At 53.4% G+C, this 19,731-nt stretch overlaps 1 protein-coding gene across 1 annotated transcript; it reads left to right on the forward strand.

Moving 5' to 3' along the window:
* Positions 1 to 1,385: 1,385 nt before the first annotated feature.
* Positions 1,386 to 19,731, forward strand: ATP8B3 (ATPase phospholipid transporting 8B3). Its single transcript, XM_074808740.1, has 29 exons — positions 1,386 to 1,476; positions 1,892 to 1,966; positions 2,382 to 2,433; positions 2,522 to 2,678; positions 3,241 to 3,354; positions 3,836 to 3,934; positions 4,405 to 4,466; positions 5,086 to 5,158; positions 5,264 to 5,334; positions 5,903 to 5,985; positions 6,600 to 6,758; positions 7,282 to 7,370; positions 8,223 to 8,416; positions 9,085 to 9,293; positions 10,616 to 10,650; positions 11,072 to 11,228; positions 11,657 to 11,845; positions 12,269 to 12,381; positions 12,760 to 12,924; positions 13,224 to 13,335; positions 13,660 to 13,735; positions 14,178 to 14,319; positions 14,776 to 15,040; positions 15,559 to 15,782; positions 16,313 to 16,396; positions 16,701 to 16,940; positions 17,150 to 17,288; positions 17,562 to 17,692; positions 18,343 to 19,731. The coding sequence occupies exons 1-29, from the start codon at positions 1,386 to 1,388 to the stop codon at positions 18,577 to 18,579; spliced, it is 3,837 nt and encodes a 1,278-aa protein (XP_074664841.1). The 3' UTR covers positions 18,580 to 19,731.

The following is a 19,731-nucleotide window of genomic DNA, read 5'->3' on the forward strand; positions in this document are numbered from 1 at the left end:
TGGGGATGGGGTCACGGCAGGGATGGTTACCTCCACCAGACAAACCAAGGGGCACCAGCTGGCTTAGAGGGGTGTGAGCAGGTGGCTCAGATTTCCCCATTCTGGATACCCTGAGGTTCATCTTGTCTCCTGTTAGATGTTCTCTGAGGTGCAGGTGTCTCCATTGAACCTGTATCGCTTGGCCCATTATGAAGAAGAGTGGTCCACCTGTGTGGTCCCCAACCTTCTGTTAGGAGGAGGCAGGGAACCGTACCTGCTAGGAGCAGATGGGGGGGCAGTTTGTGTCCCCCCTTTGTCTCTCTGCAACCAGATGCAGCCCAGAGCTGGCTGGCTGCAGGGAAAGATGTCCCAAGCTGACAGCTTCACCAGGCCAAGGACACGAGTGGGGTCACAGCAGGAGATGGGAGACTTGCATTTCTCTGTGTTAAGCCCTTTGCCACCTTATTTTGCCCAAACAAAGTGGGAGCAGCCAGTCTGGGATCCAAGGTGCTTCTGTTCAGCTGGGTATGGAAGAAGTCTCATCCCTCCAGGTATCCCAGCTCTTCCCGCTCCCTTATCTGTGTGACAAATGGTAATTGGAGCTGTGAGATGTAGCACAAGTGTCCCACCATGCACAGCAGCTCCCTGCAACCCTTCCTTCCTTCTCAGCCGTGCTGTGAAAATAAAGATGGGCCCCAAATGTGCTGAGTTCATGGGTGTCATTTAGGATGCAAGTGCCATGACAAATGCTGAGTCCTTAGAGGTAAAGAAGGATGATGTTGTGGAGCAAATCTTTTTTTTTGGGGGGGGCAAGCTCTTGGACACAGGTGCTGCCCATGTTGCTGTTCAGGGTCTCTTTGACCTGGGATGAGGTGACCAGCTCGGGCCCAGCTGGTGGCATCCGTGAGCATCTCAGGGCAGCGTCGTGTGTTGGAGCAAACCAATATCAAATTTGTCTTGTAACAGGAGGAGGAGTAGGGACAGAAGTAAATACTTCAGTGAAAGAATGGGAAAAAAAAAAGTGATCAAAGGAGTGAGATAAAAAATAATGGCAAGGATAGACTTCTGTGTGGGATTATTTAATAATAAGTTAATTAATGCTTTATAGTTCACTGACTCCTTTCATGTAAGGATCACAAAGCGCTTCACAAACATTAATTAATCTTCTCTAACATCCCTGCAGGGAAGGTCACTGAGCTACTGAGCGTAAGGGAAATCTTGTCATTGATGAAGGTGGCTGCTCTCTAGGCATGACGGATGCTCGGGTGTGATGGCAGGATGGGGAGAGTTTCTATTCCTTGTTGATGACTTCAAATGATTTCCCATAACTTCCTCAGAGAGGAAAAATGTCTTTGAGTTGTCATGGGCAGCTGGGACTGGGCGAAGGTGGGCCTGAAAGATGACCCATGCCAAAGCCATTGAGCATCCCCGAGGACACTGGGAAGGCAGGGGATCTATCCAGGCAACCCCCAGCACCAATGCCCACACAAGGTTTGAGTAAGTGTCAGACACCCGTGAAGGGCAAATCTGTCGGAAAAAAAATGCCCAAGTGAAGTGGATTTCAATCCAGATCTGAGCTGTGGCTGGTCCTGCAGAAGGCAGGGCAAAGAACATCAGGTGTTAAAGGGAGAAAGATGTTTTCTGATAACAAATATTCAGCCTGAAGTCACTGATCTATGATGTTCCGATGGCTACAGAGGACTGTGTGTCAATGTGGGGCTTTATATCTCCAGGGTAGTAAAAAGGTCTAAGTTAGTTTGCAGCTCTGGGGAAGCCACCAATCCCCAGCTGTGCTCAGAAGAGTGTCCCTTCTCCACCTTGGAGAGGTGAAGGGCCCAGCTTTGGGGTGTTGGAGCATCTGGTGGGATCGTGCTGTCATTGCTCAAATATCTGTGGTTGTCCTTGTTCCTAGGTCCTGGCAGCGGTGCCAGCATGGCTGAGCAGGACGTGGCCTCAGGCTCCTTGCATGGAAAGAAGCAGCTGCCAGGTCAGTGTGCAATAAGTGTGTTCTGGGGTTTTTTTCTTTTTTTTAGACAGTTCATGAGAAAGGTGATGGTGGGGCAGGGCTGTGAGATGGGGAAGAAGCAGATTTGGGGTGGAATGGTCTAGGAAGATGGACCATCAGCTGGGATGCAGGACTTGGGGAACACGGCTGGGATGTCCCTTGCTTGGCAGTATCTGCGCTGGGATAGCAAAAATGAAGTCAAGAGAGGAACAACCAGTCTTCAGAATAGCAAAGACTGTGCTTGGAGGAGTCGTCCTTTACCTGGCCTGATTATACTGTTAAACCAAAACCTGAGCCCAAATGGTTAGCCTGAGGCTCAGAGGGGAAGTGTGTGCTGCAGTCCTACATCTCTGGAAGCTTCTGGCCTCCTGCCCCCTCTGTCCACTCTGTAACCCAGCTAACCCCAAAGATCCAGCTCTCTCCCAGTTGTGCCTCCAGCAGCTCTCAAGGTGTAGGTGTGCTATGGAAAGCCCGTCTCACCAGCAGTGGGTCACCATGAGCCCAGTGGCACCATCACTGGTCCTTGTGTACTTGGAGACCAGAGGCTGATGGCCAGGGCCTGACCCTGATGAGAACTCGTGGATATCCACTTGCTTTTCCAGCTTTCACCTGGGAGGTGAGGGCCAACGACCGAAACTACCACATGCAATTCAAGAAGAAATTTGCCTTCTGTCTGACCAAAAAGAAGTATGCGGTGAGTCAGCCTGGGCCAGTCCTGGGCCATTTCTTTACCCAGCCCCTGATTCCTGAGCTGGTGGTGGGGGTGACATGACAGAGATGCTGCAGTGATTTCCAGTGGGATGGAGAGTCACATACGTAATCCTCAATGAAGAGGAAGGGCCGCTCCCTGCCTGGTGCCCCAGATGTCCTCTGAAACTGTCAGACAAGGAGCAGAACTGTATGAAGGATACTTTAGTCTGAGGGTCAAATCAAAAGAAATATTTTTTTTTTAAGTTTTGATCAAAAAAACCCAGATTTTTTTCCCCAGCTAAATAGTGACCATCTAGCTGGGGGTCAGTTAGGTATGCTTTAGATGATCAGGAACAAATGATTTTGTTTCAATTTTATATGTCCCTTTGATCTAATAAATGTCTTCTTTTCCTTATGGCTTTGGTAAATTTTTAAAGGCATCTCTTATGCCATGAAAAGTTATAAAGTCCTAAAAACACCAAAATGTTTTGGGCATTTTCAAAACACATCCTTGATTTCCCGTGGCTGAACTCCCACGGTGGCTTCGACCTGCCTTTCTTCTGCAGGGCAATGCCATTAAGACAGCCAAGTACAACATCTTTACCTTCGTGCCACTGAACCTCTATGAGCAGTTCCACCGAATGGCCAACGTCTACTTCGTCTTTGTCATCCTCTTACAGGTGAGATGGACACCAAGGTAAGAGCAAGTGTGTGCGAGACTTTCTAGTAGAGGAGGGTTGTCTGGTGTTTAGAGTAGGGGACTCTGGTCTAAAATGGTGTCAAGGATGCTGCTTTTTAGTGGTGTTCATTGTCTTTCCTGAACTCTGAGGGGTTTAACCTACGTTACGTTTGGTAACTTTAAACTGATTTGGTTTAGATGCATGCGAAGCTCATGTAGACCACACCTAAATAGAAATCTTACCCTCCAAATTCAGGGACCCATGTGCGTTTCACACATCCACTTTAAAAAGAGGTGGAAATTCAACAAAACAGTTCTCTGTAGACAGAGATGTTGGTTTGATTCTTCTTAGAGAGATTCCTGCCGTCCTCAGGCACTGGCTGGGGAGGGGAGCTGGGAGCGAGGAGGAGATACTCAATCACCTCAAGTGTCCCAAAGTGGGATGAAAGTGGTGTCAGTGGTGTGAAATTCTCCTTCTCTAGACCTTCCCTGAGATCTCCACGCTGCCCTGGTACACTCTGCTGTTCCCCCTGAGCTGCCTTCTCACCATCCGGGGTCTACGAGACCTGATCGATGACATTGTGAGTATGGGTTGGAGTGAAAGGCTGTGAGTGTTGGGTGTAGGTCCTGGGGGGGGGGATGGTCATCAGAAAGGGCCCCTTTGCTGTGGGGTGAACTGAAAAGCTTGGGAGTTGCTGTCATTCGTCATTCCTAAGATACCATCAAGTCTTCCATGTCCAAAATGCTTCATATTTTCCCTTGGGAAGGATGTGACCAGCCAGATGCTTTCCTTGGGGTCTAGAACCCCATCTCTGACATCTTTAATATCTTAACCAATGGCTATATTCCCAGGTTAGCCCCCAGAAATACCCAGGGGGCATTTGGCCTCTTTATTCATCAGAATACATCTTCCAATTTCTTCAGAAAGCAGATCTCGCCCTGGGGCTAAGCATACAGACTGTAGCATCAAGAAGGATGTTTTCATGGGACAAAGAAGTCTGGCATGGCCCATCCCTTTCTTTTGGCCTCTTTTTATCTCTCCTCTGTGCAGGGTCGTCACCAAAGTGACAGAAACATCAACAACAGGCCATGTGAAATCCTGTCTGGGAAGAGGTGAGGGGCTTTGGGAAGCTGTACCCGTGTTTTCCAGGCCTGTGTGGAACGAAGGATTGTCTCAAGTGCTGAGCATCCTTGAGCAGAGCAGCTGAGAAGGGTTTTGGAGGGACTGTACCTGGCTCTGCAAACTCCCATCGCTTCCCAAAATCTGCTGCAGGTCCAGCTGTTCACCTGTAGGGATGATTGTATTCCAGTCACAGACGACAGGTCTAAAAAAGCTCTAATTTGCTGTGATATGCTGGGAGGAAGGTTTCCTTGGCCACATAAGTTCCTCCATATCTTCGTATCTAACCCACAGAGTCATAGCACTGCTAAACACTGGTTCAGGGAAGGACCAACATTTCCCACCTGTGGCCAAGGGGCTGAAAATCCCTGCCACCCATAGGTACAGGAGATAGGGATGTGACAAATGCGTCCTGTGCCATCCTCAGTGCTCAGCCATCCTTCGGTCACGCAGATGGGAGGCCACTACAGTGGCAGAGGAATCAACAATCTGGAGACCCCATTCATGCAAGAAGGAGGGACAGACACAGGCTGGTCCAGAGGACAGAAACAGCTACAGCCCCATTCCCACCGCTCTGAGAGGATAAAAATTTCCCCCCTAATTCTCCTGCAGCTTCCGCTGGCAGAAATGGCGCGACATCTGTGTTGGGGACATCGTCCGCCTGCGTAAGGAGAATTTCGTCCCGGTGAGTGGTGCCCCAGAGCTGGCTGCACACCAGGAGCAGTGGGGGGGGAGTTTCAGCGAGGAGGGGCTCAGCCAGGTGCTCTCTTCCCCCTTTTTGTTCTTCAAGGCCGACATGCTCTTGCTGTGCAGCTCGGAGCCCAGCAGCCTGTGCTACGTGGAGACTGCTGACATCGATGGGTGAGGAGAGGGGCAGGGGACCGCTATTGCCATGGGGGGAGAGGGGCAGAGACACCCCAGCCAATGGCTGAAGCCTCCAGTCTTGGGGACCCCCGGCACTGGGGGATCAGGCATGCTGGGAGGGCTGCAAGTTCAGCAGAAACCATGGGATGTGGGGATCGTCTAAAAGTTAAACCTACAGACACCCCAGAAATGGAATTTGAGCCCCAAATTTTGAAAATGGGAGCCCAAAACCACTTTTGAGGCTTCCACAGCACAGCTTGTGACCTTGGGCATCTCTCTCCATTTCTTGGCTTCCTCCCAGCCAGGCGGAGGACAGCGGTTGCCCATCCCTCCACCCCCGTCTGCAGGATGATTTAATGGCAGGGTCTCCAGGCCAGGGCTCTCTCCCTGCATGAGTGCTCGATGTTTGGCATGATAGGTCCCTATCTCACTTTTCATTGCCATCACTCATGTAATCACCCAATAATTAATGGCCGTCTCTGTCCCATGGGTCTGATAGCAGAATTAACAGCTCTGTCACCCCATAGGGTTGTTTTATTTTTCCCTCCCTGGCTCTTGTTCACAGGGAAACAAACCTGAAGTTCAGACAAGCCCTTCTGGCCACCCACCAGGAGCTGGTGAGCGAGGAGAGCATGGCTGCCTTTGATGGTGAGTCTCCCAGACAGGCAAGGATGCGGCCATCTCACCAGGATGGGATGGGTTCAGCCTTGGGAAGTCTCTGTCCCCTCAGGCACCAAGTGCCATCAGTCCAACGGGAAGTTGCACTTGCTCCTGCCTGCAAGGAACCAAAGACCTTGCATGAAGGCCCTTTGCCAGCAGAGTGGCTCTGCAATGGGTCCATCAGGGTTGTGCACCTTCCCCCTACCCTGGATCTTGATTTTCCCACAGAAATCAAGTGCTTGGCTCCCAAACCTGAGCTCAGACCCTGGATTTTTTCCCCTTTGGTCCTCCATAGGATACAGAGTCCTCTCTCAGAGGCTCTGGGGATGAAGGGGGTTGTGTTTGTACCTTCTCCAGTTTTACAACCCAGTGCGTTTCCTGGGCTGAGCATCCTCCCAGCATTTCAGGGTGCCCCCCCAGCTTAGCCTTAATTTGGAGCATCCATATCCCAATTGCGTCTGGAGATGCCCTGACAAAACCTGAATCTCCCCGAGAAGCCCCCTGCACACCTCTTGGGAGGGGGCAGGCATGGGGGGTGAGGGAAGGGGAAGGCCCTCTCATTTCCCCCAGAGCCATCACCTGAATTGTGCCCTCTGCTCAAGGGAGAGTGATCTGCGAGGAGCCCAACAGCCGCATGCACAGCTTCACCGGCACGCTGGAGTGGAGGGGCGAGACCTACTCACTTGACAGCGAAAGGATCTTGCTGCGAGGCTGCAAGCTTCGCAACACCGACGTTTGCTACGGCTTGGTTATCTACGCAGGTGAGTGCCTGGGTCCGGATCAGGAAGGGCAGGAAACACCCAGGTCCCCAGGGATTTTAAGCTGCCCAAGCACTTCTGGCATCAGCAGGTCCCATTCTCGACTGATGCAAAGTGGGAGGACCTGCTGCTGTAACCAACCCCCCAGAAGTTTGTCGTAAGCTCTGCTGGTGTTTGGCTCACCGGCAGAGAGATGATGTGGTGGTACCAAACCTCTACTCATCCCAGGTTATATTTCACCTGCATCACATCCTGGATCTACTCCACTTTGTGGCCTCTTGCACTTTGTGGCTCAGTACAGCTGAGGGCTTGGCCATGAGCAGCTGTGGGTAGAGGGGAGGGGTAAGAGCTGGTGTAAGCAGCACTTCTTTGAGTGTGCAGCCACAGCTTGATTAACCACTGACCAAGGGATGAGGTTTTCAGAAGTGGGGAGATGTTATGGAGGAAACCAGCATCACTTAGCTGCAAGTCAACCTTCTGGGGGCTGTGGACTTGTGTTTTTACTTCTAAAATGTTTCTCGTCCAGGATTTGATTCCAAAATTATGAGGAACTGTGGAAAGATCAAGCGGAAGAAAACCAAGCTGGACTGCATGATGGACCGGCTGGTGATCATAGTGAGTGTGGTGCAAACACCTCCTGCCCTGGTCCACTTGACCTGGGGTTGCTCACAAGTCTTCTCCTAAAACGCTGCTTGCTTGGATGATGCTGATTTTCTTAAGGTTGCAATATTTCGCTCAAAATTTCTTGGGTTTAACATGTTATGCTCAAATACCAACTGATGTTCCCAGGAAGTGGTAGTTGCTGGGTCTGGAGCAATCTGCGCCATGGTTGTGTTGCTTAAACCCTGAACCCTGGCAGCTCTGAACCCTCAGCTGTAGAGCAGCCCCTTGGACCAGGGAGCTGGAGTATTCAGGATCTCCAACCCCTCCTGGCCTGCTTTATTAATCCATTACTGTGCAGGTCCAAGGAGGTGGCTTGTTCTGAGGGACCTGCAGGCTGTGGCTCAGCATGGAGTAGATGGAGGATGGGAGAAGGAGGAGCCTTTTCTCTGTGGGAAGCAAAGCAGCCTGGTCATAGGAACTGGATAGCTCTTAGTTCTGTTCCTGGTGGTTGATTGTCACCACTTCTCAGACTGGCCCCCAGCATTCCTGTTTGCTGGTACTTCAGCGGGAAGGCTGCAGGACACCCCTTGCCCAGGGAGATGGCGTCTGAGGTGATTAGGAGGGTGGGAAAGTTGTTTTTTGCTCTGTGTGTGTGTGTGTTGTGGATGTGTCAAGCTGAAATACATGCTGCAATCCTTCATCTCGGCCCAGGATGAGCTCTGAGAACCAGCCTCAGGCACAAGGACACCTTTCCACAGGTTTACAGCTAAATGAAACAGTCTGGAAGGGACAATGGTTGGTCCTAGAAAAGAGTTTGGTGGGCTCTGTGTGACGGGAAATTCTTATCCTGGCTTCCCATCTCAGATCTTCCTGGTGCTGTTGGTCACGTCGCTGTGCCTTGCTGTTGCCTCTGGGTTCTGGGCGAGGATGTTCCAGGAGAAGCACAGCTACCTCTCTGCTCTCTACAAGCACACAACTCCTGCCCAGCAGGCCTTCTTCAACTTCTGGGGCTTCACGATCCTCCTGAGCATCATCATACCCATGTCCATGTATATAACGTAAGAACAACAGAGCTTGGAAGGGATCAGAGATCAGTACCCCCTGTCCTTGGCCATCACCTGGCACCTTGGTTTACAGCCCCAAAATGGGGCTGCACAAAAGATCCAGCTGTGACCCAAGTCATTCCCATGTGTTCCCCTAGCCCTAATGGATGGGGTGTGTATCTTACAAACATTGATGATGTGCTTTGAGGGGAAAGCCAGAAAAGAGATGCAGAGACACGTACTGATGTAGGAAATTGTGGGCAGGCTGAGGATGAGACTGATGAAGGTGGTGTTTCCCCACTGAGCAGCAGCAGGATGGGGAAGAGAAGGGCACAGCCATTGTGAGCGGGCAATAATCACAATTTGTGCTGGAAGAAGCAGTTTCCAAACTTTTCAGCCCTTCACTGAATCTCCAGATCTATGAATTTCTGTTGTCAAGGGCCAGGTTTCCAGAGGGGAGCCCAGTAGCCTGGGACCCAGTGAGCTCTCAGTCTGGTGTGATGAGCCTTCTGGAAAACTGGCCAGTGAAAACCCTCTTGCTTCTCCCAAGCTCAGAGCAGTAGGATCCAGGTTGGGAGTTCCCCTCTGCCCTTTCTTCCTGTGTCAGATCCCCAAATGCCCCTGGGATGTGAATAATGCGATCTCCTTTCCCAGCATAATTTTTCTTCTATCTGACCCCCTAGGTTTGAATTCATCTATCTGGTGAACAGCTTTTTTATCAACTGGGATCTGGAAATGTATTACGCTGTCAAGGACATTCCAGCAAAAGCCAGGAGCACCAGCCTCAATGATCAGCTTGGCCAGATCGAATACATCTTCTCGGATAAGACTGGCACCTTAACACAAAATGTTATGAGCTTCAAGAAATGCTGCATCAATGGGACCATCTATGGTAACTTTTGGTGGACACAAGTTTGTAGAGACTCATGAGTGAGGTGAACCTTGAATTTAGGCCACTTTGGTTCTTTCCACTCCTCCTGGCTTGCTAGGAAGCTTGAGGCATGTGGATTGATCTTGGTGGTCCAGCAGAGGCTGTAGGAATTCAGATTGTTCTCATCTCCCATGTTATCGGTGCTTTGCAGGGGCCACCACACCTGTGGTCACATCTGTCTCGTGCTCCCAGTGCGTGGAGTCAGGGCACAGTTCTGCTTTCCTAAAATGGGTGCCTACCTTTCAGGAGATGTATCACGCCCCAAACTCAGCTGAAATCAGCTAGGTCTTCCCTGATACAAAAGAGAGCCTGGGGTTAGGAGCTCAGCACAGCTACATGGCAAACACACAGTCTGACTGAGGGGGATCCCACCTGGAATATCTGGCTGATGCTAGCTCAGGTGTCCAGGACAGGGCAGGCAGAGGAGCCAGGGGGTGATGGGCCAGTGGAGCCCATGGATTTTAATTTTCTATGAAGGTTCTGAAGAGAAAAAGGAGATTGTGCTTTTCTTCTTTGCATCATTTTCTGGTGGATCTCCAGCTTGGTTTCCAAATCTGGGCACTTTGAGGCTTTCAGGTTGCCTGTGGAGGAGGCAAAGAAATTATCATTTCCCTTATGTTGTTTCTTTACAGCGAATGCATGTAATTTCTCTTTGCTTCTTTTTACGATTGTTTATTTTTTCGATTGTTTCTAACCTGAGAATTGCCAAGTCCTTCCTTTTCTTATTACTATACTTACTCGAGCTCTCAGCTGGCTTTTGGGAGCTTAATTAGAGAAATTTAGCAAGTGGGGTGGGCCAGAGTTTTAGCATGGAACTCCTTTTTCCTGAGGTAAGTATCAGGCACTTGAGGCAAATGAGCAGTGATAAAAGCAAAATGGAGGGGAAAAAAAATCCAGCAAAGGTTTTAAGAAGGAATAAAACCAATTTTCCCCTGCCTGATGTATCGTGTTGCACCTCTGTGATAGCAGCATCGCCATAATTCCACCAGTCTCTGGCCAACAGCAGAGTCTCCCAGGAAATGTGGATGAAGGCTAGACCTGAATTTTTAACATTAAAAACATGTAGAAATTCTGGAACAGTCCAAGAGCCAAATAAGTCAAACCCAGACATCCTAACAGAGCCTGGCTCATGACCAACACCGAGCAGATGCTGGAAACCTGTCCCTTCTTGCCAGTCTTTTGGGCAGCAAAAGCAGCAGTTCCATCTAGAGGAACTGCTCGAAGTCCCCGCTAGTGATGCCCCTGCCAGCTCTCTATTAATTGAATAATTTTTATTTTGACAGGTACAGGCACAGGCCGTGAGAACAAGAAGCCATCGGTGCGTAACTCTCCTCTCCCATGTAGCGTGGGGCCAGACGCTGCTCCTCATCGGGGCCAAAGCTGTAGCAGTTATTGATTACACCGGCAGCAGGACCAGCCTTTTGTTTAGGAGCACAACTTGCTTAGAGTGGGGTCCCATGCTGTAACAGAGAGGAATGTGCTCCCTCGGGCTGGCGAGTTTGCCAGTTCTCAGCTACCAGTTAAGACAGGGGAACCAAGATTATAAAAATGCAGTTCCAAATTATTTTTTTTAATTCCCAATCTTTTTATACTCACCCTCTTGGTGTAGGCAATGCGGAGCTCGGCTTACCGACTCTGACCTGGATTGGGCTGTGCCAGCACAGGGTTGCTGTGTTGCAGCAGAGCCCCGTGCTCGCTCTCTCCCTCGGGCCCCTGCAGCCTGCCCGTGCCTCTTGCAGGGGTCGGGGTTGACCTGGAGCCACCATGGGGAGAAGAAGTTGGACTCTTGTGACGCGACGCTGCTGGAAGCTGCCCGGCGGGACAGCGACCCCGTGCTGAGGGAGTTCCTGAGGCTGCTGGCCCTCTGCCACACTGTCATGGTGGAGGAGAAAGGCGGTGGGTTGGCCGCGGTGGTTGACATGCTCGGAGTGAGGTCGAGCAGCTGTTCAAGGCATTGAGGCCGCGATGGCTTTTTCCATCACCCAGCAAAGCTCTGCTGTGGGGTTGCAGGTGGCGTGAGAGCCTGGGGATGCTTTGGGCCACTGGCCCACCATCACAGACGTGTATGTTTGGGTTTGTTTTAAAGCTAATTAGTTGGAACAGAAGCAGAGGGGGGATAATCCACCCATGTCTGGGCACTTGTCCTGCCTGGGGCAATGAGCAGAAGAGATGAGACAAGCAGGACTGAGTTTCCCTAGCCTGGTGGCTTGAACTTTAGGGTCTCCATACACAATGTTGATGCTGGGCAAGAACAAGGTGTTTCAGATGTCCAAGAGTTGCTTGGTTGGGAGTCTCCTTGTCTAACCCCTACTCCTCTTCTGCAGACCAGCTGGTTTATCAGGCAGCTTCACCAGATGAAGAAGCACTGGTGTTGGCAGCCAAGAACCTGGGGTATGTCTTTCTGGCCCGAACGCAAGACACCATCACCATCAGTGAGCTGGGGTTGAAGAGGACGTACAAAGTGCTGGCCATGTTGGACTTCAACAGTGATCGTAAGAGGATGTCTGTCCTGGGTGAGTGGGACGGCGTGTCTGAGGGAGGCCGCCCTCCAGGAACACTGAGGGTCCCTTCCATACCCAGCCCTACAAGGGGTGGCACTGGGATGGCTGTGATTGACCGCAACTGGCACAGGGGACTCCTAAGGATTGTCCTGGTCATCTCTGCAGTTTTGTTCACCCTGATACCTTGGTGAAGGGTTTGAGCAGTCAAGAGAGAGCACGTAAATCAGGGGCTCAGAGGAGGTGGGTGAGGAACTGACAGTCCTCAAGGCCTGATCCTGCCTCATGGTGGTGTAGATCCAGGGACAATCCTGTGCTTCCTATGACCATGAGCAGAAAAGCACTAGTGTCCCCTGTGGTGCCTTCTGCAGCACAGGGACAGCGATGAGTGGGAGCTGTCTCTCTGGGTACCTAAACTGTCGTTCCCTTCTCTCCCAGTGCGAGACCCCCAGGGCACGATCCGACTCTACACCAAGGGGGCTGACACGGTCATCCTGGAGAGACTGCAGAGACGAGGGCCCAATGAGACCTTCACTGAGATGGCACTGGATGTGAGTCCCACACCAGCCTGGGGTGGAGAGGGCTGGTCTCCCTGATACTGGCTTTGGGCTGGATGTCCTGGAGTCACCTGCTGCTCTTTCTTCCTCTGGCTTCAGGACTTTGGTCCTTCTTTCTTCCTTCTGGGACAGGGGCTAAGAGGGCATCAAATCCACCTTTGGTGTTCTGCATGGACCAGTTGCATTGCAAGGACACTCATGGGGATGCTGTAGGATGGGGGAGGGAGTCAGAGCCCAGATGGAGACCCTCAGATCCTAGAGGGTCTCTGGATCTGCCCATGGGAGCATCCTGGCTGTGTGGCACGATGCCCTGGTCCACCATAAGAGTCATCCTGGTTAAGGGAAGGGAGACCTGATGTCTTGTCTCTGCAGCGCTTTGCAGAGGAGACACTGAGGACTTTATGCCTGGCCAGCAAGGAGGTGAGCGAGGTCGAGTACAGCATGTGGAGCAGGAGGCACCATGAGGCCAGCGTCCTGCTGCAGGACCGCGCGCGGGAGCTGGACAAGCTGTACGAGGAGATGGAGCAGAACCTGCAGGTGCGATGAGGCCGGGGTTTAGGAGGAACCGGCTGCGCTGGTCCCACGGAGGGCAGGAGTGTGGGGTTTGGCTCTCTGGGATGAGGGAGTGAAGTGTCCAACCCAACACCCATCCCCTGGGTGGGACGGCAGGTGGAGTTCCTCCCCAGGGGTGACTGTGAAATACCAGTAGACTGGGTTAGAGATCTGTCAGGTCATGGCCACCCATGAGCAAGGACCTCTGGTTGGTTCCAGAGGCAATTCTCACCTCTGCATCTTGCTCTGCCCCATGTCACAACACTCACTTACCGTCCTTCCAGCTGCTTGGGGCCACGGCCATTGAGGACAAGTTGCAAGACGGAGTCCCTGAGACCATCCAGCTGCTGAAACTGGGCAACATTAAAGTGTGGGTGCTAACGGGAGACAAACAAGGTCAGTGGAGGCAACTCCAGGCCCCACCAACACATTTCAGCTTCTCCCCTAACCAGGATCAGAGAAGAGATATGAGACCCTGGACATGGGCAACAACCAGGTTCTGCTGTTCCCTCTAATATAAGTAATAGCACATCCCACAGATCACGTCACCCATGAGGAAACTGAGGCAGGGGAAGCCATCTGCACGATGGCACAGAGCTGGAGCAGAACCCCCAGCAGCTGGAGCCCATCAAGGGCTGTAGGACCCAAGAGCTGGGGGCTGCCCTGGGATGGGGGGCCAGCACCACATGGCCATCGGCCACTGACACCTGCGTGTTGCAGAGACTGCAATGAACATTGGCTACGCGTGCAAGCTGCTCACGGACGACATGGAGATCCTGGAGGAGAAGGAGATCAGGTGAGGAATCATGACCTCCTGGTTCAGGACATTGTTTTTCCCTCTGAAGACACCTGAGGGCAGTGCTTGACTCTGCCAGAGATGCTTCTCCTTCCCTGTCCTAGCCTAGATGTCCATGTCCCTGTCCCAGCCTTCATCTGCTGATGCTTTTCCAGGCGTCCTCATCTGTTTCTGCCCCTACATCGCTTTTCCCTGGCAGGCTTTGACCAGAAAGTGCTTAAGTTGCATCTCCAGCCTCTAGACCACAGGGTCAGAGGCTGATTTCTGATATCAGTGAGCCCTTGGGGCCCCCACTTTTCCCCCCTGTTCCCACCACTGGGTACCAGCTCCCCCTCCCTGGAGCTGGCTCTGAGATGGCAAAGACCAACTGTAGGTCTCAGTCGAAGCCAGACAGTGTGCCCAGTGTCCCCAGCTCATCTTCAACCACCCCTTCCTCGCACAGCGAGATCCTCAAGGCTTACTGGGTGAGCAACAACAACCTCAGCAGCAGCAAGGAAGCCCTGTGCAGCGGCCACCTCTCCCAGCAGTGCCCAGAGGCTTCATGCCACAAGAAGAGAGCTCTGATCATCAGTGGGGACTTCCTGGTAAGGTGGCACTTGGATGCTCTTCTCTGCTCCCTGCCTGCGCTGGCAGATTTCTGCTTCTGCCCTGGTGCTGTCAAAGTCCTGGGTGGCACCAGCACACAGAGGAGGTGATGCCCCTCCTGCCCAAGGGGTGGGAAAAACCCATTTTGGGCTCAGGAATGAAAAGTGAAGAGGGGGATGACCTCACACTGATCATTTGGTGTTGGGGGTCTTCAACCACACCTGCCCCAACTGGTCTTCTGGGATGACACAGGCTGGCAGGTAATCACATGCTCTTCTGGTCATACTGGGACAAACTGGTCTCATGGTCACAGTGCCTGCTGCATGATGAACTTGGAGAAAACAGGTTGCTTTTTTGTAGCAGCTACAAGATTTAAGAGCATTGTTGAGGCGCTGGGGGCCCTCATGCTCTGAAGGTTATGGGTGAGGTCCCAACTGCGTGTGCTCTCCCCTAAGGACAAAATCCTCCACACGGGAGAGGTGCTGAGGGAGAAGGGGCGGCTGTGGCAGCGGCTGGCTTGTTGCAAGGCTACAGGCTCGCAGGACCGGGGCAGTCTGGTGGAGAAGGCCTTTGTGGACTTGGCCACCAGCTGCCAGGCAGTGATCTGCTGCAGGGTGACTCCCAAGCAGAAAGCCCTCATCGTGCAGCTGGTGAAGAAGCACAAGAAGGCCATCACGCTGGCCATTGGGGATGGCGCCAACGATGTCAACATGATCAAAAGTGAGGTTCGGGGCAGGGGAGAGTGTGGGTTTCAGCTGGCGCATCCCGCTGGTGGGGAGTGGTGGTGCCCCATCTGCCATCTCCACCACTTCACAATCTCCTTTGAGGTGAGGAGCTGGCAGGGAAACCCCCAGACAAGTTCCCCACGTTGCTGTGCCAGAAGGGGAGCAAGAGGCACAGGACCAGGACCAGCCTGGGACAAGAGCAGGGTGGACCATTTGCTTTGGCAGCGGGGATGAACCTTGATGAAACTTCAAGCCCCAACCTGGGCAGCTGGCAGAGACATCCCTGCCCCTCTCCAGCAGCCCTGCCACGGGGCTGTGCTCTTCACACACCCAACCATGCCTGACATGTCACTCCTGCAGCTGTGACATGTGATAAAGGGGACTTGTTCCCTTTGCCCATCGCTCTGGGATTCACCCTTTGCCCATCAGCCTGGGAGCAATCCACAGGGAAATCAAGCACCCGTTCCCTGAAAACCTCCCCACCTGCATTTCACACCCTCCTGTCCTCTGCAGCCGCTGACATCGGGGTGGGCATCAGCGGGCTGGAGGGCATGCAAGCTGTGCAGTGCAGCGACTACGCCCTGGCGCAGTTCTCCTACCTCCAGCGCCTCCTGCTCGTCCATGGCCGCTGGGCCTACCTCCGCATCTGCAAGTTCCTCCGCTACTTCTTCTACAAGACCTTTGCTGGCCTCATGGCTCAGGTCTGGTTTGCTTTCCACAGCGGATTCACGGCTCAGGTGAGGGATGCTGCCATTAGCAGGGGTCACATCCATCCCGTGGAGTTCTGCACACCGATGTTTCAACCCCCCCACTGAGGATCCCATGCAGGTCTTGTGCCTGGTACCGCCTGATGGGCATGTGTCCTCATCACTGCCTGGCTGAGATGCAACTGGTTATCTGCTTTTCACCGGGCTGGATTGGGAAAAGCACCCTGGGGAGATTTGGGATGTCCTTGTGTGCTGCAGCTCAGTCTTGGACAGACACAGGGAAAGATCTCATGTGCATTAAGCTGGTTTCTTCCAAAATGGGATCTTCTATCCTGAGGGCCATCAGTGCGACTTGACCATCACTGTGTGGCTCCAGCACGGCCCCGCAGCCCACTGATCGCTGCAGATAATGCAGGGCTGATGCAGAGCCTGACACAAGTCCATGGGGATTTCCCAGAGTTTGGATGTGAGTCTTTTAGACTCACCCCTGCTGCCTGGGCATCCTTTCTGAGTCCTTCCAAAGCATCACTGAGCTCACAACTGCTTTCTTCTCCCTCTAGCCTCTGTACGAGGGCTGGTTCCTTGCACTCTACAACATTTTCTACACCGCCTACCCCGTGCTGTCCGTGGGCCTTCTGGAGCAGGTATGGGTTCACCGGGCTGCATCCAGCCCCTGTGCCTGGAGGCTGCATCCTCGGCGGGTGTGAATCAGCCCAGCAGTCATTGTGTCCCATTTGCTCAGCTCTTTGTGCTGGGATGGGGTTCCAAGCAGCTCCATGGGCATTTGGAACTCATCACTGATCCTGGGGTGCCTCTGTTCCCCGTCACCCCAGAGCAAGCAGGTGGAGGAACTCACTGTAGCTCTCCCAAAGGGTGTGTTGGGTGGGGTGGCCCAATCCTTCTCCCCAGTGTGGGTGGGGAGGGTGATGCTGGGTGCCCTCCTGGCAGGATGTGAGTGCCAAGAAGAGTCTGGAGTTCCCTGAGCTCTACGTGATTGGGCAGCAAGATGAGCTCTTCAACTACCGCATTTTTGGTGTCACCCTCCTGCACGGGGTCAGCACCTCGCTCGCCAGCTTCTACATCGCATTCTGGGCCTTTGAGGACCACGTTGGCAGCAAGGCTGTCGGCGACTATGAGTCCTTTGCTGTCACAGTGGCCACGTCGTCGCTGCTGTCGGTCCTGGTGGAGGTGAGCACTGATCTGCCCTTCCCCATCCTGGCCCAGCAGCAGATGTTTAGGGACTGCAGCCCTGGGCTCTCTGACACCATCCCCAGCAGCTTCGTGGCTGGGGGATGATCTCCCTTGGGGTGCGAGAGGAATTCAGGACAAGCTGCTGAATGGAAGAGGGTCCCCACAGCCTTCATGAGACGCTGTGTGCTCTGCCCTTGTCCCTGCAGATCATCCTGGACACCAAGTTCTGGACGGCATTGTCCTTCCTGATGGTCACAGCCAGCCTGCTGCTCTTCTGCCTCTTCTCCTTCCTGACCCAAAGCATCGACGCCTTCAGGATAGCCCCTGCCATCTTCTGCTTCCCAGGTGAGATGCCTCAGGGATCCCCATGGTCCTTCCCTGCCCCAGACAGGGAAGCCCAGCCTGGGCTTGGTGCTACAAGCTGTTTCCTGCCTTGTAGATCATCTCTTCATCACCACTTCTCGATCTTGCTGTCTTGATTTTTGACTCCAATTTAGGTGCCATCTCCTCTTTAGATCCCTCAACACCTTCACGGGTGGGGGCCTGTCCCCCGACAGTTGTTCCCTCTCTTCTCTCCACCTTCCCTCCTTAAAAACACCGACTTTCTTGCGTTGACAGATGCCAGCCTGAATGCTTTGACTGACCCCTACGTCTTGCTCGTGGTCCTGCTGTCCCTGGTGGTGAACACCATCCCCTCGCTCACCGTCCACTTGTACCACACCATCATGGGCAAAACCACCACCCAGCAGGTGAGGGCTGTGCAGGGGCTGGCACGGCGGGGGTCTGCCTCCTGCCAGCATCGGTGTCCGGGGCTGGTCAGGGCACTACTGGTCAGGGGAAGGGTGAGGTTCCCCAGGGAAGCCGCTGCCTGGACTGTACTGGTGGGCCATGTCACCTCTCCTTAGTGGCAGCACTCAGCTGGTGGTGGACTCTCATGACACTAGTGCCCAAGTCGCTCCAGGGCACTCTCCCCAAATTGGTTCATGGCTTGACAAGGCGCTGGGGCAAGAGACCTGCTCCAGCTCTTGGAGAGGATCTGCTTTTGGCTGCAGTAAGGAACTGGCCTCCAGGACTCCCTGGACCTGACACTTAGAAGGCACTGAGGTCCAGTGCAGGTCTTGGTAGAGCTCATCCCCATCTGGGCTGTGGGTTGTATCTTCCTGGTGGTGCAAAGAGGTCCCAGATGAAAGCAGAGGTTGAGATTGTACTCCAGAGCTCTGGGAGCTTTGAAGACCCCCAGAAGGGTCCACACATTACACATCCCATCATAACGACTCAGGTCATGGTGGAGCTGGGACCCAAACCATGTGTCAGTGGAGGGTGTCCCTGTGTATCCCAACTTGGGGTGAGGGCTTGCCTGGGAGGTGGTCACAGCCCTGATCTCCCCATCTCCTTGCAGAAGATCCGCTTGAAGGCCAAGCGGCAGCCGGAGCCCTCGGTGGAGCTGCGTGCTCATGTCCCTCGCGGCTCCTTCCACCGCCACTCCAGCTACGCCTTCTCCCACCAGGAAGGCTACGCCGGCCTCATCACCCGCGGGGACAGCTTGCGTGCTGGGGCCACCCACAGCACCGGCCCAGGTCTCCTGCACCCAGAGATGACCCCGGCTTTGTCCTCCCTCCCCAGCGCCTCTGCATAGCTGCCCTGGCTGGCATCAACCTCCCACCATGCTGGGACAGGGGAGATGCCATCAAGGCACAGAACTGGGTGGCTCCCTCCTTTTATGGGCATTTTTAAAATCTTATTCGGATGGTTTTAAAGCATGGGAAGTCCTTGTGGCTGCAGAGAGGCTGACCCAGCTTGGAGGGCTGCTGCTCCGGGTGTGGAGCCCTGGGACATGTCCCGACAGCAGTGTGTGTGTGGGTTTTGCAGGAGCCTGTAAAACTGCGAAAACCCCCAACCTTTGTCACCATTCTTGGCCCCTTGCCCCGCAACTCCCCGGCTGGTACCCCAGGTGCCTTCCCTCTGCTGAGCCCCCTTGGAGCCAGCGCTTCCTCCCACCCAAGGCTGATCCTGCTTCACACTGGACCCACAAACAGCAGCTCTGCTGCCCCAGGCTTATTATCCCACCTCTGAATTAATAAAATTCCCTGATGCAAGACCAGCAGTGGGGCTGGGTGGTGGGTGCAGCCCCTCACCCCCAGCTCACTCCCTCCCCAGGGGCTGAGCTGCAGCGGCTGCATGAAGACCCTCGTCTTGTTTTCCCACAGCTGCAAGGAGAGCAGTGCAGAGCCAGTCGCCCTCCCCATGCAGGGCTGGATCCGGTACCCACGGCTTTCACATGCGTCAACCCAACAGATCAGACTCCAGTGGCGTAATTTTAAAATGATGCCCCCTATTTTCTGGAGGAGGACCTACATATCATTGATTACCTGCAGGTTTTTCTTCTCCAGCCAAATCAGCCTGGCTTCTCACAGCCTCTCCTCAGCGCTCCCCACCATCTACCTCCTTGCCTTTGCCATCCCTGCACAAGGTGCACATGGCGGTGGTGTCTACTATGTGCCATGCCCCATCTCCCCAGCAGCTGTGTCCCACTTGCCCCAGGGCTGATGTCCACATCTTTGGGGACAGTTTGTTTGCTGCAAAGCCCTGAAAAGTACTTTTGGGGGGAGAGCAAAGCATCGGGGCGACATACGTCAGCTCAGCCCAGCGGGCACAGGAGCACGTCCTGCAGAGCCACGTTTTGTGGAGATCAGCAGCAGCTGCTGGAGAAGTTGTGTGTGAACAACTGACTGGTGATGGGATCACCCTTTTTATTGTTTTTATTTTTTAATAAAAAGGACTTTAGCTT

This window comes from Strix aluco, chromosome 29 (assembly GCF_031877795.1).
Source record: "Strix aluco isolate bStrAlu1 chromosome 29, bStrAlu1.hap1, whole genome shotgun sequence".
Classification (NCBI taxonomy): Eukaryota; Metazoa; Chordata; class Aves; order Strigiformes; family Strigidae; genus Strix; species Strix aluco.

What these genes read in the sequence shown, in the direction of transcription:
- ATP8B3 (XM_074808740.1), top strand. Translation starts at nt 1,386, where the DNA reads ATGCCAAAGCCATTGAGCATCCCCGAGGACACTGGGAAGGCAGGGGAT. An exon ending in TAAGAGGATGTCTGTCCTGG is followed by an intron (nt 11,846 to 12,268) that starts GTGAGTGGGACG and finishes CTTCTCTCCCAG; the next exon opens with TGCGAGACCCCCAGGGCACG. An exon ending in TGCTGTCGGTCCTGGTGGAG is followed by an intron (nt 16,941 to 17,149) that starts GTGAGCACTGAT and finishes TTGTCCCTGCAG; the next exon opens with ATCATCCTGGACACCAAGTT.